The 21501-nt window shown below is 51.6% G+C and overlaps 1 protein-coding gene across 2 annotated transcripts; it reads right to left on the minus strand.

The window, feature by feature from the left end:
* Positions 1-795: 795 nt before the first annotated feature.
* Positions 796-21485, minus strand: LOC120807897 (estrogen-related receptor gamma). Of its 2 annotated transcripts, none has more exons than XM_078093773.1 (8): positions 21359-21485; positions 11426-11674; positions 11161-11318; positions 10313-10429; positions 6560-6670; positions 6057-6239; positions 2507-2776; positions 796-2411 (listed from the first exon to the last, which is right to left on the minus strand). In XM_078093773.1, the coding sequence occupies exons 2-8, from the start codon at positions 11659-11661 to the stop codon at positions 2167-2169; spliced, it is 1320 nt and encodes a 439-aa protein (XP_077949899.1). In that variant the 5' UTR covers positions 11662-11674; positions 21359-21485; the 3' UTR covers positions 796-2166. The 2 variants fall into 2 exon arrangements, with proteins under 2 accessions (XP_077949899.1, XP_040016279.1); XM_040160345.2 differs by lacking the exon at positions 21359-21485 and adding an exon at positions 15865-17002.
* Between the last annotated feature and the right edge of the window lie 16 nt (positions 21486-21501).

A 21501-nucleotide genomic window follows, 5' to 3' on the forward strand; every position in this document is an offset into this window, starting at 1 on the left:
TGCATTTTATTGCAGCAGGACTTTATTTGCTTGAAACATGTGCACAAGTTTAAAGGTTCTATTTGAAGTGATTTAAATGTATTTATTCATTGTTTCTTATTGTCAAACCGATCGTCACTAAATACTGAGATCTTTCACGACTTTTTTTATGTTTCTAAAAGCTTCTGAACGAGACGTTTTTCTGAATAACTTTGGTATCACATTTCATATCCTGTGTAGTACGATGGGGTTTAAACTGGTAATTATTGCTGAGTCACTGGTTTTGCTTTGTTCTATTTGACCCATCGGACTGAGTATTAAAAATACACGCTGTGGTACACAAGTTTCTATGTAATATGCCATAAACAGAAGTAATACTATACCATGTTGATACATGTGAAGAACGGCACAGTCAAGTAGTAAAGTAGTACTATTAGTGTAGTATGAAAAATGTAACAACATTATTATGAAGGGTAAAAAGAAATGTCTTATGCATGTACTACTTATGTTAAATAGGGTTGTTTAAATCAAAACAAGGGCCAAAGAAATATGTGTATATATATATAAGTATGTATTATAATGGTACTGTGCTGATCTGATGAGTCGACCTGATGACCAGCGCTCCCTGCAGCCCCTGTTGGTCCTCATTGCATTACAGTTAATTATAAATCTCCATCCAACTGAGACCTGAGGGCCTTAATGTGCAATAAATGTGCAAACTTATGAAACGGTGCAGAGTGGACTGTCCTCACCGACCGGCCCGCTGTGAATCCGTCTCGCTGCCTTTCGCTCTTTATTGAGAAACGTGACACTTGATGAAATGAGCTTTGCATTGAGGGGATTATCTTTATTGCCCAAGAATCCACCTGAGAACAAAACAGCGCGGCTCGTCCACACGAAGCTTATTCGCATCCTCAAACATCTGCGTTGGCATAAGACGCCACGGCCAAACGGACAGTACACACACGTACACCGGCCCACTGTGTCACAAGAATATGCACATCATAGCGTCACGGTACCGGGAGTAAAACCAGGAGAAAGACTTCTCTGGATGTACCGAGTTTCCTTCTTGAGTTTAATCCCTTCATCTTACAGGTGCAGAAAGAAAAAACACATTTCAAATAGAAGTTCACACAAAACACACTAACAGATTAACAGAGCGCCATCACCTGTTCCCCCAAAACTCTACGGCTAAAAGGAAAAAGTAGTGCACAAATTTCATCCTACACGGACATTGTACCATAGAAGGACATCAGATGCCTCCCTGACCCACGTGGTACAGTACGGCAGCCGGTTCACACAGTTAAGTCAAATCGCCGGGTCTACGGCAGCTCTACGTTATCATCCTTCAGTACTCCAACTAGAACAATGTTGCCTGGAGTTTTATGATATGGAACAAGTCATCAGTGCTGTGGACGAGCAGCTGGCCAAAATAACTTTACTATCATATTGTTTTAAAAATCTTTGAAAGAAAAGTATTATCCACTGTTTGTTTCAATCTACGCTTCATTAATGCCACATTAAAAAAAAGAAAGAAACAGCAAACAAAACCACTTTTGAATAAATACCACTTTGCTGTTGCACAATTGTATAATGTACCATTAAGTACTCTTTCCCTGAAATTTGCAACGAAAATCAGGAGCCCTGTTTTTGTTAAGAACCACTTAATAGATCCCGTTAGTGGTTTATAAGAGAATGAGGTGGACAGACAGATACGCAGCTCTATGGACGTCTTACAGATGGACAGATGCTGGTCTTCATAGTTTGAGTCTCTCTTTGACTCTTTGGCAAGACGTTCCTCTTCGGATACACGGAACAAAAGCCTTAAACGCACCAGAATGCAGATTAACAGGTTTCAAGGTGGATGAAATGATTCCATGAGCGTATTCAAGTATCAGCTGGTCTTTTGACAGAAGAAGCTCTACGTTTGGCATTTTACTGTAAATATCTCTAGAAGGCGCTTCGCTGCCGGCTCCGTTTGTCGGGCGAAGGAGAGACGACGTCGCTCTGCCAGATGTTCGTCTGCTTGGAACAAACTTTCCCTGGCACGTTTCAAACTTTTCTTTTTTCTTTTCAAAGCTGAAATGGACCAAAAAAAAATACATGGTGTCAAAGCTCACCGTTACCCGTTATCGTACCCCCCCGCCGGTCCCGCCCGGTCCCGCCCCCCCCGCCCCGCCCCCGGCGTCAGGCCTTGGCCTCCAGCAGTTCGAGGAACAGTTTGTGCATGGGCACGCGGCCGTCCTGTTTGATGCTGCAGAAGTGCTGGACGGCCCGAGCCGCCGTCTGGCGGAGGAGGGGGAGGGTCATGATCAGCTTGCCGGCCCGCCGGGGGTCCTCCGGGCGGCGGCTGGCCTCGTGCTCCTGAAGGGCCCCATGGAGGACGTCCTGGAGTCTCTGTACCGCCTCCGAGTCCTCGATTTGCATGGAGTCTGGGAGGAGAATGGGACAATTACAGTTTCTAACCTGCTGGTGGCGCAAGAAGGAAACTCAAAGATGAACGAAATGATTGGCGTTCATCTGATACCTGAGTTAGCGAGCGCGATGGCCTTGAGGACCACAAACTCCTCCTTCTCCAGCCCCATGGATTTATACTTCTTCACCAGCTGCAGGATGGCGTTGTTGAGGTCGAGCAGCCCGGCCAGCTTGGACTGCTCCTCGTCCATCACGTAGTCCTCGGCGTACACCAGCTTGTCCTCCAAGGGCAGCGAGCGGAACACCACTCGGAGGATCAGGATCTCCATCCAGCCGCTCTGCAGTAGACTCATCTGGTCGGCCAGAGAGAGGGAGGGGAAGCCTGCAGGGACGAGAGGATCCAGATGAGCTCGGGATGCAGAATCAGAACACCAAACATCTGGGTCTTCAGTAGAGGGTCCGTGACCCCTTGGGGGGACAGAGAGAAAGAAGCCAGCGTGGGGGCTCTTTTTGCTGAGCAGGTATAACTTTTAGACGTTTGCATCCGATTGAAGTTTATGTTTTGGGTCATCCAGGATTTACTGTCTGCTCCGATGTGACCAGGACCTCCGTGTCTCAGCCTCCTCAGCCAAAAGAGACCTTTGTTCTAAAAGGTATTGAATTGCAACCAATGGTTACTAGCTGCTGGGTGACATCGTTGCCGTGTAGGAGACCAGACTGACCCGTAATATGGAGGAAACCCAGGACGGGTTAAATGGCAACAGAACCTGGAACCCTTTAAACAAATGTTAACCGTTAATTGTATCGTAGCCCAACAATGTTTTTGTCATTAATACATGAAGATAATAAGCACACTGGTATGTAAATGAAACAGACCCCTCAAAGGGCACAACAAGGACACAGAGGGTGGATTTAATCACACTCTGTGGGACACGCCCACTTTGATTGACAATTACACCCCACAGGAGCCTGATTAAGGCCGGTCACGTCCCCCCATAAACCCGCACGCACACACTCACACGCGCGTTTACTGTAATTAAAACAGGTGATTTTATAGGCCGGGGGGGGGGAGGTGGGGGGGGGGGGGGGGGGGGGGGGCTCTGTGTGTCTGACACCATCGGTGTTTGTTATCAGGATCCGCTGCTCTTTACAATCACCGCGGGGACACGAGTGGCGTTGCCCTGCTACCCCCCCCCCCCCATCCCCCCCCGATTGATTGGAAACGCTGCCTGTGCACAATTTGATTGGTCGATAGGGATCAGTATTCTGGCACAGGACCATCGATCGGGGACAGAGACCTGGTCCACTGGTCCAAGTTCACACAATGTAGTGACGAGTTCGACCTTCAATAAAGACAAATGAGCGTGTTTTAAAGGGACAAAGTGAAGGGCACTGGGGGCACGGGGGGCACTGGGGGCACGGGGGGCACTGGGGGCACGGGGGGAGATTTTGCTTGGCAGCGTTAGTTGTAACATATCAACGCAACACGCAGCCAGTAACATCACATCGTCTTTAACGCACACACACACACACACACACACACACACACACACACTTGACAGCCAACTCGCAGCGCCGACTCAAAAAAGGGCAAAAGCAGCGGGGGGGCAGTTGGTCTTTAGCCAGCTCGCCTGCATTCCGGCCCTCGGACTTCAGGCCGCGTCACCGTCAATCTGCCTGATGGCAGCGGACGCGGAGGACGGGGGGGGGGGGGGGGGGCAGCCGGGACCGTTGCCCCGTCACACTCACCTCCCCCCGGGCCAGCGACTCAGATGGCCCGGCCCGCTCCGCCCAGGCCCCCGGGTCTCCCGGCGACGGGGGCCTTGTGGCGCGCCACTCATGCGGAGCTGATGTGACACGTTACGCCGTTACGCTGCTGGAAGGCGGCGTCCGTTTGTCTGTTAATTCTCTCTGTGTTGGTTTGTCTCTTCTGTCCTCCTGTCTGTCTCCGTGTCCACAGATTGTCGCTTCCTTCATTTTCTCCGTTATAATCTTTTATAACGTCTTTATCTGCCTCCCTGTCTGTCGTTTTACATCAAATCAAAGATTCCCTGGAAGAACAATTTCAGTAACAGCATCATTTTCTTTGGTAAAAAAAAACATTGAATATATTCTAACAAATGTCTGAGTTTCAAAACTCCTTATTTTCTCAGCACAAATATTTTTGATTAAAAAAAGACGGGAAATGTTCCTCTTCAAACCTTCTTTGATTAACACATTTGACTTGATTATTTCTTCTTCTGAAGAGTTACGTGAGAAGCTTGATGTCACACGCATGTTTGTCCTTGAATACAAGGACAATATCGGTAGCCAGTTAGCCTAGCTTAGCACAAAGACTGGGAACAGGGGGAAACGGATAGCCTGACTCTATCTATCCGTTGATTATTTATTTCAGAGGTTTTCTATCTTGTCCGGCCTGTATGCTAAGCTAAGCTCATCTTAAAAACACTCCTTCCTTCCTGGTTTTAATGGACGTGAATGGACGAACGAGGCGACTGTGCGTCCACAGAACTCTGCGTTCTGTGTGTCTGTCCGCGGTGACGCGTGGTGACGTGGAGCGAGCTTGACAGTCGGGTGAATTCGTGGCCTCTCCTTCCCCTCAGGTGGGGCTCCGCTGGCAAAGGGCCACAAACACACCGCCAGTCGCACTGCGTCACGTGACGCGGCGCCAGCGGGAGGGGAGAAGCCGGACAACGCACACTTCATGTCCACTGGGAGGAACAAGCAGGGACCAGCGTGAACGCGTCGACACACACGGCTGCTTTGTTTGTTTTGTAAGCGTTTCAGAGATAAGACATCAACAACAAACAACAGGTGATGTTTGTGTGCGGATGACCACGGCTGATAAAGCGGCCACACCTTTAGAGCCGGGGGGGCTACTGGTGGACAAACATGATTAATGTAGCCATTGACTTTGTGGTCTGTGAAGCAATTCAGATTAATTACGTTTGGAATGACGCAATATTTTCTAATTAATAAAATGACAAACTAATGAAAATGCTCATCAAGTGACGTAAGAGGCTTCTTCAAGATGCTTGTTTGGGGAAACTTACGGTTCTCAAAAGCATTCAATATACAAAATGAGTTCACTGTGAGGAGCTGCTCAGTAATCGGCCTTATTGATAATCAGTCATCATTTATCTTTGAATGTGATCGTTCTCTTTACCGCCTTGCATGTAGTTTATTACGGGTTTCAGACTGTTGGTCGATTACAACATGTCTGTGTTGCAGTGAAGACATTGTTGGTTTTTTTAAATGACCCAAAACACGGCGCTGAAAGTCCTTGCGGCTGAAGTCCCCGGCGAGCGGCGTAAAGGTCTCCGGAGCCGAGCATCAAACCTCTACGATTACAACCGCCGGCATTGCTGCATACCGGCCCCTTAATCCCACTAAGCCGCCACAATGCACTTCCCTCTGCTCCCTCGTCTCCAGCCTTTCATCCCACGGAAAAAATACACCGTGGACATCCTGCTGCTCCCGTGTCACAGGAGACGTGTGATCCGAGCGTCAGGTGGATTTACGTAATTCAGAGGCTGCCGCTGCTCAGGAAATGAATTAACACACACACACACCCCCCCCCCTCGGTGACCTCAGGTCACAACAACCTCCTCCTCTGATCAGATTATGGACTTAGCGGCGGCTGACCCAAACCACGGTGGTACCTGGGATGTGTTTGGCCCAGCCGATGTTGACCACCAGCTCTCTGTCGGCGAGGTCGCACAGCGTGGTCAGCGCCTTGATGTCGCTCTCGGGCACGGTGGGGTCCGGCATGGCGAAGATGCCCTCCGGCTCGGCCACCAGCAGCAGGGACACCACTTTGTTTTCCACCACGCCGCCAACAAAGACTGAGGGGGGGCGGAGAGGACGGAGTTAGAGCGTCTTTATTACCGACAGAGGAAGGCGCAAACACAGACTTGTTTCTGTTTGAAGGAAGTGGTTCTGAATCAAAGGGGATCAATTGGGCCTCTGGAGCTCAACCATTTAAAACCAGCGATGGCGTCGTGTTAAGAAAGGAAAGAAGGAAGCTGCGTTCATCCGTTCAAAGTGTCTCCACTCAAAACTACGGTTGGCATTGATTGATTCTCGCTCGTCAGCATGTAGAAGCTGTGCACGTGATGAAGAGCAGATTAAACGTCTCGTGTCCACGTTCTCCGCTCACACTCACATGTTTTCTTCTGGGGCAGGGCGCTCTGCGGCTGCAGGTACGGACTGTTCTCTGCATCTATTCTCCTCTTGTACTTCTGTCTGCCTCCTCGAACCCGGTCCAGACGCACGCCTGCACGGACACACAGTCACACGGCTCAACGCGGAGGTCACGTTCAAACGGAGAGGCCGCCCGGATGTCGGCCAATCGTCTGCTCCCGTGTCACGGCGACAGGGCGGAGCGGCGTGCGACCCGCCGCAACGCCACACCCGGGAACTTCAGAGCGGCCGATGACAACCGCTCACGTTAACGGGCGTTGTGGCGGCCTCGTCACCACGGCGATGGAGGCTTAGGAGTGTGTGTGTGTGTGTGTGTGTGCAGTAACAGTCACCAGGTGCGTCTCGGAGGAAAACGTGTCCAGTGAACGTGACTCGGTGGCGGCGTCGGGTTGCCGGAGCCACACAGAGGCCACAGTGACCCTGAGGAGGATCTATAACGGCACTCGACACCTCGGCGCTCGTTCTTTCCTGTGCAGATACGTGTGCAGATCACCAACATGCACATTAAACAACACAATGTCTTTCTAATCGCGGGACGCATCTCGTCGGGTCGAACGGCTTCTTCGTTTATTGCATCATTGGTTTGAAACAGTATTTGGGTTCATTTATAGTTAAGCAATTACAATAACAACTGTTTTATAGAGTTTCTGCTTTAAGACGCTGGTAAGATGGGATGTGACACGGAGCAGAAAGCCAGCAGGAGCTTCCACAACACCACCGTGGAATATAATATAATATATATATATTATATATATTAGATTATATACATATATATATATATATATATATATATATATATATATATATATATATATATATATGTATATTATATAACGCTGCGACGGGTGTTTGGATGAATCTTTGAAGTCCTTCACAGCAACTTAAGTGAGTTATTTGAAATCCTCCTCGCTGATTTGAAGACTTGTTTGTCTCCACCGGCACATCAATCACAGCCTGAATCAATTTATCTAACATCAATCATAAAAACAGGAATTATCCGACAGGAAGTAGTATTCAGCTGAGGGACGAAATGAAGAAGAGGTCCCTCCGGGGGGCAGAGAGCAAGTCCTGGTTACCCTCTCGGCCTTTAGCCTCATCGCTGAGTGAACCAGATCGGACACATTCTGCTACCAGACGCTGGATTCATCTGCGTGTTTTGTGTTTTGTGTTTTGTGTTTTGTGTGCGTCGGCTGTGTCACTGCTCACGGGGGGACGTGCTGACAACAACAAGGCCCAGAATAACTGTGGACGATAACAGACACACCGACCTCCTCTGGTTCGATAAACGCAGACCACGGAGACGTGATCTATTTTTTGCAGCCTTCGTCACTCTGCTGATGGGGGGGACGGGACGGGGGGACGGGACGGGGGGACGGGGGGACGGGACGGGGGGACGGGGGTCTGGGTCTTCACACAGGAGGCCTCTGAAGCTCCTCAGCAACGCTCTCAGGATCAGGGACACGGACGTCCAAGCGCTGATCCGGGGTGATCCGGGTCGCCGCGCTCTGCGTCCCGCCTCCGTCCCCCCCGTGTTCAGTGCAGACTCAACGCTCGCGTACGGCTCGCCACACGGGGGACGGACTAACTTTGGGCGGCAGGAAGAGTCGAGACGTCTTTGCTGCACCGCCGACGGGTCATAAAGTCACAAATCAAACGGTCGGCGAGACGTTGGGTCCACATACATGTTTATTTTCTTTACCGCCGTCGGCAAACTGCGGCGTCGAGCCCTGAACACGTCCTAATCAAATCCCGTCCCGGGTCTCTATGTCTGCTAGCCGGGTATTTAATACGTCCTCCTTTACTGCGGCCTCTCGGGGGAAGGACGCGTTACGAGACGCGATGCAGCGCGTTACGAGGACGCTTACGACGGGAGTTACGAGGGGCAGTTCGCATTTCACGGAGGTCCAGGAATCCCACAAGGCATCTGGAGGAATTTACGAGGGGGGAGGGGGAGCAAAGGGGGGAGGGGGGGAGCAAAGGGGGGGGGGGACGAAGGGGGGAGGAGGGGGACTGGGATGCTGTTGATGCCCCCGCCCCATTAACAGCAGCTAATTTAGAGGGATTGCAGACACAGAGGTGTGTGTGTGCAGGCCGGCGTGTACGAACACGCTCACATGAGCAAACCGACACACGTGTAAACACGCTATAAACACGGCAGCAATAAACAGATGCTGATGTGTAGGTGGGATTAAAGGATCCTTCAGGTTTAACACGACTTGTGTTTTTATAGTTTTAGCCAACGTTTCCACCGGTTTAGGGTTTGTTGTGAGGGTTATGGGTAGTTATGAGGGTTACGGTTAGTTGTGAGGGTTAAGGTTAGTTGTGAGGGTTAGTTGTGAGGGTTAGGGTAGTTATGGGGGTTAAGGTTAGTTGTGAGGGTTAAGGTTAGTTATGATGGTTAAGGTTAGTTGTGAGGGTTAGTTGTGAGGGTTAGGGTAGTTATGGGGGTTAAGGTTAGTTGTGAGGGTTAAGGTTGGTTATGATGGTTATGGGTAGTTATGGGGGTTAGGGTTAGTTGTGCGGGTTAGTTATGAGGGTTATGGGTAGTTATGGGGGTTAAGGTTAGTTGTGAGGGTTAGTTGTGAGGGTTAGGGTTAAGGTTAATGACAGAGAGGGAATATGGCAACATTTACATTTGGCTGAAATGTTACATTCGTTGTATAAACCAGGACTATTGGCAACAATTTGCATTGAAATCCAATCCAATAGTTTTACTACTTGACGCTGCACACGTTTCATCTCTTCATTATCGCCCAGAGGCCTCACACAGCAGGAGGCCGCTGATGTTTTCCTTTTTGAGTCACTTCTAAATGTGGACAACAACATGTCAGCGCTCAGGCACACGGTCCGACTGGAGCAGCGTTCTGTGTGTGCTACGAAAACACGCCACCGCCACCGGTCCGTGTTGTGACCGCGTGTAAAGGCCGCTTGCGACGTAGAGGTAACATTTTATTCTCAATTGATCTTTGTTACATTAATTCAGTCTCTTTAAGAGTATGAATACATTGGGTTGATTGTCCAAGTTTTTCAAACACGTTGTTAAGAAGTCTCGTCCCACTAGTTCCAAGCAGTGACTCGCTTCCTTTTCTTAATAGCTGCTCTGGTTTCACACACACACACAGACACACAGACACACACACACACACACACACAGACACACACACACACACACAGACACACACACACACACACACACAGACACACACACATTTCCAGAAAACATTTCTGAGGAACGCTGGTGGACCTTTGAACAGTTAGAACCCTCTGTCCATCGCAAAGACACTCCTCTGCATTGTTCAGCCTTGTGTTTACCACACACACAAAGGCCTGCACACACACACACACACACACACACACACACACACACACACACACATCACACCTGGCACAAAATGTCCACAGTGGCACAAAGTTTAACTGTCAATGGTTTTGGGTTTCACTGTCTACAGAACTGCTGCAGGTTATCGGGTGAGACGCCGATCGGCGGCTGTTTCCAGGAACGCACAACGGGCGACACAACGGGCGACACAACGGGCGACACACACACACACCTGTTAGAGAATTTACTCGCTGGCTGCTTGTTTTTTGTTTTTTCCAAACGGTCCCAAGGATAACGTTTGAACCGATGGCAAGAACGCCGACCGATCAATCCCAGAAAAAGCCACTGAAACGATGCTCGGCCGAGGCCTGAGAGCGACCTTTGGTGTGTGCTGACCTTCTCTCAACATGCCCACGGACAGACACTTCACGAAGCGGCACGCCTGGCAGGACTTCCTCCTTCGCTTGGTGATCTCACATTCGTTGGACGCTGGGCAGCTGTATTCAATGTTACCTGGAGGGGAGGAGAGGAATAAACAATGGTTCATGTTTCATCCTTCATTCAGTCAAAAGGTTGATGGTCATAATTGGAGCAGCGGTCACGGGGGTCCCGACCCCCAGGTCCTACAGATAAACGCCGGGGAGACTGGAGGGCCTTTTGTTAGAATGTCTGTTTTGTGACAAATACGTCGGCGTTCGGCCCGACGGCGTTCGGCCCGTCGGCGTTCGGCCCGACGGCGTTCGGCCCGACGGCGTTCGGCCCGGTGGTTACTGCCGCTCTCAGCTGCCGCCGGCGATCAGAAACAGGAAGTATCTGACGAGCCAGACGTCACCGCTCCTCGGCTGATTTTGGCCTTTTGAACCCTCCCACAGGCCGGCGTCCTGCAGAAGCCTAAGACATCGTGAACCGGGCCGAGGGCCCGAAGAGCACGAGGCCATCTGTCTTAAAACAGCCACAGTAATGGACTTCAGCCCGAAGATGTTGACTATACACAAGAGGCGCGGAAGGTTTAACCGCATATCAGCTGTTTGCAAACAGGTATTTTCCGCAGGTGGAGGGGGGAGGGGGGGGGGGGGGGGGGGGGGCGGAAGCTTTGAGCTACCTGACCGGGTTCTGTTTATACCCAAACATCCGCACCCTGTTCCTGGTTAAACGGGTCCGCGTGATGCGGGGAAGCATTATGAGTCGGCCCGCTGTTACCGAGCGCGTGGAATGCGTGTTTTAGCCCCCCCCCCCCCTCTCACCCTGGATGGTCCTCTTGAAGAAGGCCTTGCAGGCCTCGCAGGAGGCCACGCCGTAGTGGTACCCCGAGGCCACGTCGCCGCACACCAGGCACACGCGCTTGGCCACCGAGCCCAACATGAACTCACACTTCACTTGGCTTTCCTCCTCCGCAAACATGCTGTAGGGGGGAGAGAGGGAGGCAAAGGGGGAGGAGGGGGGGCGACACGTTTAGAGCAATGCGCTCGGACAAGTGACGGAACCAAGCGAGCCGCGCGGGAGGCCGACCTGTTGGCCCCCGCGCTGTTGGCCGACCCCGGCGTGTGCGCGTAGAGGCCCGGGGAGTCCAGCCCATTGCCGTGCACGTGGTGGCCCTTGAGCAGCGCCCCGTAGCTGGAGTTGGTGTCCGACGAGGAGCTTCCGGGGCTGGGGTGGGCCGGGCTCACGTCCCCCTGGGAGCTGGGGCTGGAGGGCTCGCGCTTTATGGTGGAGGGACAGGTGGGGTCCAGGCCCCTCACGGACATCCTGCCCAGGTGTCTGCAGAGGAGACGTTATCGTTAGGGATCGGATGCGTTCGTGCTGGAGGCGTCCAGGTCGGTTCTATACGAGGCTTAACACAGAAAAACCGTCTGCCTTTATCTCTGGATTCATACGCGTGTTTTCACCCCCCCCCCCTTCAGTCTGCTGCATAGACCAGCGGCTCTCCGTCAGCACGCCGCTCATTGGTGCATTCATGCCTGCGTCCCATTTACAATCTAAAGCGGCCGTTTGTCATTTCCAATCCCCACATATGCAAAGCTGCTGTCTATTAGTCTGCTGCGTGTCTCCCTGTGTGCAGATGTTACAACAGACTCATCTTCACTGTCAGTTCAGATCATCAATGGAACCAACCGAGACAAATTACTGAGCCGAGATGTTTGTGATAGTTCATTTTATGTGTACGGATGTCAATAACACACACAGACCAGAATACTCCCGTGTCTCGTGTCGTGCCATTGCTGACATATTTAGAAGTATTTTCTATGAATACAACGGCTTAAAATACATTTCCCCGCGTGTCAAAGTCATCATCGCTTTATTATTGGATCGAAATGTGACTACAACAGACTCAGTGTCACCACGACGACCAGGAGAACGCCAGGCTCACCACACACGCACACACGCACACACGCACACGCACACACACACACGCACACACACACACGCACGCACACACACACACACGCACACACGCACACGCACACACGCACACACGCGCACACACACACACGCACACACGCACACGCACACACACACACACACACACGCACACGTACACACACACACACGCACACGCACGTTGTGGCGTCAGCCGTTCATGTGTGGATGTAAAAATAAAAACCATAGACAGGATACATGTGATCAGGAACATGTTCAAGCTCCATGCAGGCGCACACACACACACACACACACACACACACACACACACACTTGTGTACACCCTTACACACACATTTCAAAGCAAGTGTCTTCATAAACACCCTGACACATACTGGCATGCAAGTGTTCGTTGCCGGGCCGACTTTAAAAAGACCCCCACTGTCTCACCCTCTTTCACATGCAGAGACACACACGCACACACACACACGCACACACGCACACACGCACACACGCGTGATGTGAGGTGGAAGTCACCGTCTGTTTCCTGCCATGTAAATCACAGTTTGCTCGGCCACAAGTCATTTGTTAGGCAAAAGGTCGGGCTGCTTTTCGACCACCTGCAGAGTAAACCACGGCACGCGCTGCTGACGCCTCCACCGGGCCACCGAGGCTCGGTGAGACGGCACGCCGCCGACCCCGAACTGAGTAACTATGGCAACGTGATCAGCATCTGCTCTCCTGTCAGTGGGGTTAGTTAGAATTATAATTATGGCAAACATTTGCCTCTTTACACAGCAGACACACACACGCAGACACACACACGCAGACACACACACACACACACACACACACACACACAGACGTCAGTGTTTAGTCCCCAGCTGATCCTGATAAATGCTGCATTATATCAACTGTTGTTTTTATTTGTCTTTACTGAAAACTGCTGTCCTGTCTCCTGTCGGCCAGAAACCTGAGAGCAGTCAAACCAAAACAAGCGCCTCTGGGTGCTTAAAGGCCCCGGGGGGGGTGAGGGGGGTGAGGGGGGTGAGGGGGGCGAGGGGGGCGATGGGGGAGGGGGGGGGGGGTTGTTCGCTGTGGCTTTTTACAGTCGCTCTTCCACAATACTTTGTTCAGCCGTAAACATTTGTTCTGTAGCAAAGCGTTCGTTGCCTGTGAAAAAGCTTTTCATCAATCAGAAGTGAATTGCAGCTTTACTTAATCCTTAAACTGAGTCTTTAACTCACCAATAAACACGGTTCTTACCCCCCAGCCGGTTCTTACCCCCCCCCCTCGCTGACTGCCACCCCCCCAGTCCTCTTTGGGCGGCTCTGGTCTCTCTGGTCACAGGCGTCCATGTGGCTCCCTGACAGATGCAGAGTATCTGTCATTGTGATGCATCACGGGCGGGAGGACGGGAAGCCAGTGGGGGGGGGCTTTCATAATGAAATGGCATTAGTGGGGGCTGATCAGATGTGATGTAATATTCACTCTGACAGATTACTAATCTAGAACTCCACATAAGAGCCCATCAGAACCCTGTTGGTGCAGCTCAGCGGGGGGTAAATCAGAGGGGGGGGGGGGGGGGGGGGGGGCGTCTGCATGTGTCGGTGGTTATTCAGAGTTATCGTACCTTCACCTCTTTGTGTCCCCAGAATCCCAAACAACTCTAATTGCACCTCGACAACAAAGACCAGAATTCAGCGTGAAACGACGAGGAGACAGAAAGAGAGACGGGGGAGAGAGACGGGGGAGAGAGACGGGGGAGAGAGACGGGGGAGAGAGACGGGACACGCAGACGGGGGAGAGAGGGAGTGTGAAAAGGGCAGAAAGAGAAGGGGCAGTGGCTCATTAACCCGGGGGTGTTGAAAGCAAAAGGGAGAAGGAAACACTCACTTCCAAACGAGCAGAGTCATAATGCGGGAAGGGGGGAGAGGGGGAGGGAGGGGGGAAGGAGGGAGGGGGGGAGTGGGGGGAGAAGTGACAAAGAGATATAAAGAAAAGTCAAATCTACAGGCCCTTCGGGAGGTGAAGAGGAGAAGTAAAGCCACATCCACCCTCCTGACTGACCTCGTAGCCCCGAGGAGCCTTTATTCAGGTCAGTGTGCTTTCTTCTTACACTAATGAGCCGGTAGGAGATCAGTGGCACCGTAAGAGCCTTAGTCAGGCTTTGGACCGGGCCGATGGCACGGAGACCAGGGCGCTGCTGCTGGAGGCGGCGGGCCGAGGACACATGGCGTGCCGGGGACACATGGCGTGCCACGCAAGGGGGTCATCTGCGGCCGCCTTCTCTCCCGGTTCTTCATCCGGCTGCTTCTGTCGCCAGAGATCAGCCGACCTGTTCGTCCACTACTTGGCCTCTGGTCCTCTGTTCCTCTGGTCCTCTGGTCCTCTGGTCCTCTGGTCCTCTGGTCCTCTGGTCCTCTGGTTCTCTGGTCCTCTGGTCTTCTAGTTCTCTGGTCCTCTGGTCCTCTGGTTCTCTGGTCCTCTGGTTCTCTGGTTCTCTGGTCCTCTGGTCCTCTGGTCCTCTGGTCCTCTGGTTCTCTGGTCCTCTGGTTCTCTGGTTCTCTGGTCCTCTGGTCCTCTGGTCCTCTGGTCCTCTGGTCCTCTGGTCCTCTGGTCCTCTGGTTCTCTGGTCCTCTGGTCTTCTAGTCCTCTGGTCCTCTGGTCTTCTGGTTCTCTGGTTCTCTGGTCCTCTGGTTCTCTGGTCTTCTAGTCCTCTGGTCCTCTGGTCCTCTGGTCCTCTGGTTCTCGTCCCCCGCTTGTCTCCTCGGGGAGGGCGGTGTCGCCTCGTATCTCGTATCCCGCCCCCCCAGAAGACGCCCAGATGGGTTGTTTTGTCAGAGCCGAGCGATTATGTCACAGCGGACAAAGCGCAGCGGTGACGATGATGATGATTATTATTTTTATTTTTCATATGATTACAGAAAAGGAGAAACGGTTTCTTTTGTTGCTTTGAGCCGTTTCCCTGTTGGATCTCAGCGCTCACCTTCTACAAACAGCGAACAATGTGGACTGTGAGGAACGTGAACCGATGTTCACGGGAAGGAAACCTCACTGGAGCTAAAAGGATTCGTCAAATAATCGACTCATCGATCAACAGAAAATGATTGATCTTCAATTGTGAAATCTTTCTTCTTATTTAACTTACATTGTAGCATATATTTAGACATTGCTAGATGAGCGCAAAGAAGCATTTTCTCATATATTATAGACGAGGAATTGATTATTCAATAAGAAAATTGCCATATAATGAAATGCTGCAAGATTAAGAGACAAGTTTTAAACTGCTGATAAATGACAAATATTTGCAGCAGTTCAAACAGAGATATATCATAATATAACGTAAGGATGCTTGAGCTTTGACAGAAAACGGACTCTTTGAAGTATTGAGCGTAATACTCGTGCAGCACGACACGTGTTCGCCACAAACACTCAACACAACGTCCATCAATCAAACATGAACGCACATGTCATCCGAGTCGCACACATCACGAGGAAGCAGCCGGACACACAACTTTCGCTCTCGCTCGGCTCCCCCCGAGTGACCCTGTGGGGTCACAGTGACGGTGGAAGGTGAAGGTACTTACTCTGTGTCAGAGTGATAGGTGAAACACTCCGGGAGGTAGAGGTCGACTAAATCCATGTGCACTCTGCCACCATGCTCTGCAGACGTCCTCCTGATTGTCTCCACTCTGTCCTCCAGCGCCTCACAAACCGTGGCTCTCGCTGCGGCGTTTGTCACTTTGTCTCTGCTCTGCCCCCGAACTGCGTCTCCATCCGGCGTCCTGCGGCTCCGCGGCGTTGTCCCCTGTCTCCTGCCTTCTGACTTCCTGTCGCTCTCCTTGGCCACCGGCTGCCCTTGAGGTCCGGGCGGCTGTGACTCGCTGGCTGTGTGGGACAAGGGTCTCCGAGCAGAGCCGCACCGTTCCGATCGGCCTTCCCTCACAAGGCTGAGCCGGCAGCTGATTGGCCGAGCGCCGAGCCAATGAGAGGCGGCCTGTGGCCGGGGCAGGTGGATGTGACAACAGAGGATGTTCTAAGAAGTAACTTGACGTGGAAGCGGTGAAGGTGAATTCTGTATTGTTCTTATTATAATAGCAGGAAGTAAAGGACAAATAGTGAGCACCCAATAAAATATACTGTGTGTGATCTTGATTAAATAATCGATCATTCTAAGGCAGCAGCAAGATGAATAACATATTAACAGATCCACAGAACATCAATGACAGGCATCTACCGATAACATAGTGTGGTTCCAGTTTATTTAACATGAAAATAACAAGCTATTCACATTGTAAATAAGCATATTTTAGTTTTGCATTATTGGTTGAAGAAAACAAGCACTACTGCACATATTCAGCCCTGTAGACAAAGAGTCATTAGTTGTACTCAGATCCGAAGAAAGAGCTTTGCTAATTAACATGAGGACAGTTTGCAACCGAGCCTTAACCGACTTACCTGCACAGTACGTAACTGATCAGCCCAAAGCTTTCCCCCTTCCAGTGACATCACACGCGTGCACGCAAAACAAGAAACACAGCAAGTGGTGCTTGGATGGGGACAGGTTGAACAGGGGCGACGAGACGTGGACGGATCAACTGAGACACCGGAGAACAGAGATAAATGTACTATTCTGACTTTGGCAGCGTTTTCAGATTGTCCTCGTTCACCCGGATTTAATGAGAAGTCAGTTAATAAGAGATTAAACCTTTAATAATGACAATAAAACACCCTTTATTGATACTATTAGCAGCTAGTGTACTATAAACCAATAAAGACCAAATATCTATACGGTGTGTTTGGCTGTTTGTAGACACACACACACACACACACACACACACACACACCACAGCTCAGTGTGTGAGTTATTTTGCAGTAAAACACGTTCTTTCTACAAACATTCAACCAGAGATGCAAATTGCCCCCAAAGCGACGACAGTGTGAGCGGCAGAACGCGCGCATGCCAAACGGAAGTGCGGTTGAGCTGAAGGTGCGCTGCTCCTCTGAAGTCTCTCCGGTGCACGTGACGCGTGACCCTCACCTGACCAGCCTGCGCACGAACCAACTCACCTGCGCTAATCTGCTGTGCGGATAAAGGGCAGACAGCAGACTGCGCGGAGCGGGGCCTTATCTCGTTACGCGCGGCATGAAAGAGCGCGCCGGGAGTCGTGCATGCAGCCGCGTGCGCGCGGAGGCACAAAGGAGCGCGCGCGCGCACGCAGAAAGGAGCCACGAGGCGATAAAGCACAGTGGGACTTCTAACGGTACATGATTTTATCTCAACAACAAACAAAAGCCAGACACACATTAATGCATCACGCGAACCATTACGCACACGGAGGAATTATCTTTTATAAACCATTTAGGAAACCAAATGTTGACGTTACGGCCAAGTGGCTCTTATCTCTCAGCAGCCGCCATCAATGGAGCGGGTTTTTTTTTTTTATTTGCTCAAACGGAGCTGAGAAGATTGTCAGATATTCAGGTTCAAATCCAAGGTGGAGATTAATCGGTTTGATCGGGGAGGGTGTTTCCCGCTCTTGAGACGCGGCGCGTCACGTGAGTAAAGCGCAGCGGCGTCGGCGGCACTTGAGAGATCCGACGCACCGGCGCGGTTTATTCAGCCGATAATTCACTCATTTCCACAAAGGCCTTTTGTTTCTCCGCGGTGGCTTCGTGCCAAACGTGCACGTGTTGGAGGAAAAAAGGTTACAGAAAGAACTCGTTAATTATCTATAAAGAGGTTCCGAATGAAGGTCCAACATTTTACCCATAAAGCTTCGATCTGGTGGCATCAGAGTGCACAGCATATTAAATATATATATATTGTTTATATAACAGTGAGGACTGATTATTTTATTTTGAAACTCTTACTCGTGGAGGGATGATATCGATATTTATTTGCAAGAAAAATCATTCAAAACATTGACATTGGTCTCAAATCAATGAGTTGAGAGCTCTTGAAACCGCCGACTGAATAACGCCCAGAAATAGTTAGCGACCACGTGTGAAAGGGGATGTAAGGAGGCCTCCAAGGGGCTTCAAAATACAGCCCGAAGGACAAAACCACAAGTCAAGTTAACCGAGCAAAGGCAGTAAGATGAACCACAGCGAACTGGAAACGGAAAGAATCTCAACGCTGCAGTCGAGATGCAACCGGCTGAACATCAAAAACATCTGGACAACACGGCTGAAGCTCAATAGCGGCTCCGGAGGGACCCAGCTGCCAGCCCCTGACCCCTGACCCCCACGCACTACGTGCATCGCACTCCCGCTGACAAAAAGCAAAAGTACAAGTGAAGCAGACACCCTTCGCACATGTGTGTGTGTGTGTGTGTGTGTGTGTGTGTGTTTTCTCCTCATCCCTAAACTCACACACATCAAATCTCAGCCTCCAGGGACGGCTGTCGGATTGGCTTCCAAAACTGGACAGTCACTCCGCAACTCCAACCCCCACCACACACACGCACGCACACACACACACACACACACACACACACACACACACACACACACACACACGCACACCACGCACACACACACACACACTCACACACACACACACACACACGCACACACATTAGCATCAGCCCTCAGTTCTAGTGAGTATAATCTGCTTGGTTTATGTCTGACTCACAGTCATCCATCAATTACTGAGACAGAGGGACTATTGACACTGTGTGCAAACGTCTGGAGGACGTCTCACACACGTCCACGGTTTGCAGAAGGAGAAGGAGGAGGAAGTAAAAGTGGACAAAAAGAGACAAAGGAAGAAAGTGGAGAAGGAAAATGGAGGGAAATGTGATATGGAGGGAGGAGCTTTTCTTCTCCGTACAGTTCCGCGTCTTTAAATAGACGGATGGGACGGCAGAGCGAAGAATGATGGATGAAGTGACAGATTGGAACAGGATCTGTTTCATTGTATCGATCCTTTGCTCACTGTACAGGGATCAGAGGTCACACACACACGCACACACAGACACACACACAGACACACACCAGAGGCCAGAAGAAACGCAACGCAACCGTAGAAACGTCACTCAGAGCTACTGAGACCTGCTCCTCGTACCCAGAGGGTCAGTGGTCTTTAAATGGTTTTCACTCTGGACGTCCTGCGTCCCCACCGGGGAGGACGCCAGTCAGTCCCGGGACACCTACGTGCACAGGAAGCCACTCATGCATTCACTCATAGTTTGGGATCATGACTAAATGCACAGTGTCACATCTGGTTCACACCCCAATAACTTGGCTACACTGCCCCCTGGTGGGCGGATCTATTCACAGGTCGCGTTGAACTGACCACGAGCTTCATTAAAGCTGATTATTTAAACATTTACCCATTTTATCTCCAGCACAGGCCATTGTTTCCCTCGGGCCAAACATCAGGACATGTTGTCTTTTGGCTGTAGACCATCTGAATGTTCTTAGGGAGATTATGTAACCAAGCCTGTCCTGACCATGTGGATTACGGTGAGCTTTCCTTCATATTCTCAATAACATGTATTGGATTAAGAGGTGAGCGTCTGGTCTTTGGCTCGTTAACCTCGTGATGGAGTCAACAGATGTTCTTCATACACATCCTTTACACAAGTAACCCTCCTATTACACACACACACACACACACACACACACACACCTGGTTCCCAGACCAGTTCCAGGTGAGGACACACACATCGGACCGTGGGAGTCAGCACCACGCACAGTGCTGATGTCAGGAACTATTACACTCACTCAGCAGGTCTCGTCCATCTCACCTCATCGCGTTTATGACAGATTCACCGTGTGGCTCCATCAGCACGTCGACCGACCAACACAACGCACACGGAGACCGAAAGAGGCGTCCTGCTCCTATGCGTTCGCTTCCTGGCTCTGCCTCTCCCCAACTCCCCCGTGTGTCCACAGGCCGCCCAACAACGCCGCCCAACAACGCCGCCCAACAACGCCGCCCAACAACGCCGCCCAACACGCCGCCCAACAACGCCGCCCAACAACGCCGCCCAACACGCCGCCCAACACGCCGCCCAACACGCCGCCCAACATGCCGTCCAACAACGCCGCCCAACAACGCCGCCCAACACGCCGCCCAACACGCTGCCCAACAACGCGCCCAACACGCTGCCCAACACCCGGCCAACAACGCCGCCCAACACGCCGCCCAACACGCCGCCCAACAACGCGCCCAACACGCTAGCCAACACGCCGGCCAACAACGCCGTCCAATACGCTGCCCAACACGCCGCCCAACACGCCGTCCAACACCGCTGTCCAACACCGCTGTCCAACACCGCTGTCCAACAACGCCATCCAACAACGCCGCCCAACACGCCGCCCAACATGCCGCCCAACACGCCGCCCAATACGCCGCCCATCACGCCGCCCAACACGCCGCCCAACACGCCGCCCAACAACGCCGCCTCCCTCAGCTGACCCCTGGGGGTCAGTGCATTTCCCTGGGGGAGGAGTGGGAGGGGTCGGGGCATAATGTGACGCCAGGCCTCCTTTCCTCCTGCATCACCCTCCTCAAAGGTTTTGGAGTTTTCTTGTAAGTGAAACGCCGTCATCCTTCAGCCCGCGGCCCCCCGCTGGGCCTCCCCGAGGCAGCCCGGGTCAACGTGTCGTCTTCTGCAGGATCACACATGACAACGACCCCCTTTGTAAGCAATGACTTCCAATTACAGACGCACAACTATCGATCCGTCCACAGGAGCAGTGGGGGCGAGGAGAGGGTGCTGTTGTGTTTACTGACGCCTCTCTTGACGCCCCCCCCCCATCTCCCCCATCTCCCCCACGCACGACAACGCGGTGGACGCGGCTGCAGGCGAACTAAAACTGCTGAATAATTGCAACTGACTGAAAGTCCCACATGTAGGCGGGAAAGCGAGAAGTGACGTGAGCCAATAAAAAGCTTGAGAGAGAAGTTCACCTGGGAGCAGAGACCTTCACCTGGTCTCTCACACACACACATATTGTGCGCACCTCTGTTTCCATCCAAACACCACATTGTGGTTTCCAAGCAGAAAGGGACATATTACAAGAAGCCGCCCGTCTCCTTCTTCTCGATGCTTCGGCTCGAGCACTTACGGTCAGTTTCATCCGCCGGCTGGACGGCCGGTCCTCGCCTGCACGGCTGCAGTCCGTCAGTCAGTCTCAAGGACAAACGCTCCAGCTCTCCTCGCCTCCGGTCTCTGTGGCTCAGCGATGCAGCAGCAGCAGCTCGCACACGC

This window comes from Gasterosteus aculeatus, chromosome 18, assembly GCF_964276395.1.
Source record: "Gasterosteus aculeatus chromosome 18, fGasAcu3.hap1.1, whole genome shotgun sequence".
In the NCBI taxonomy this organism is placed as follows: Eukaryota; Metazoa; Chordata; class Actinopteri; order Perciformes; family Gasterosteidae; genus Gasterosteus; species Gasterosteus aculeatus.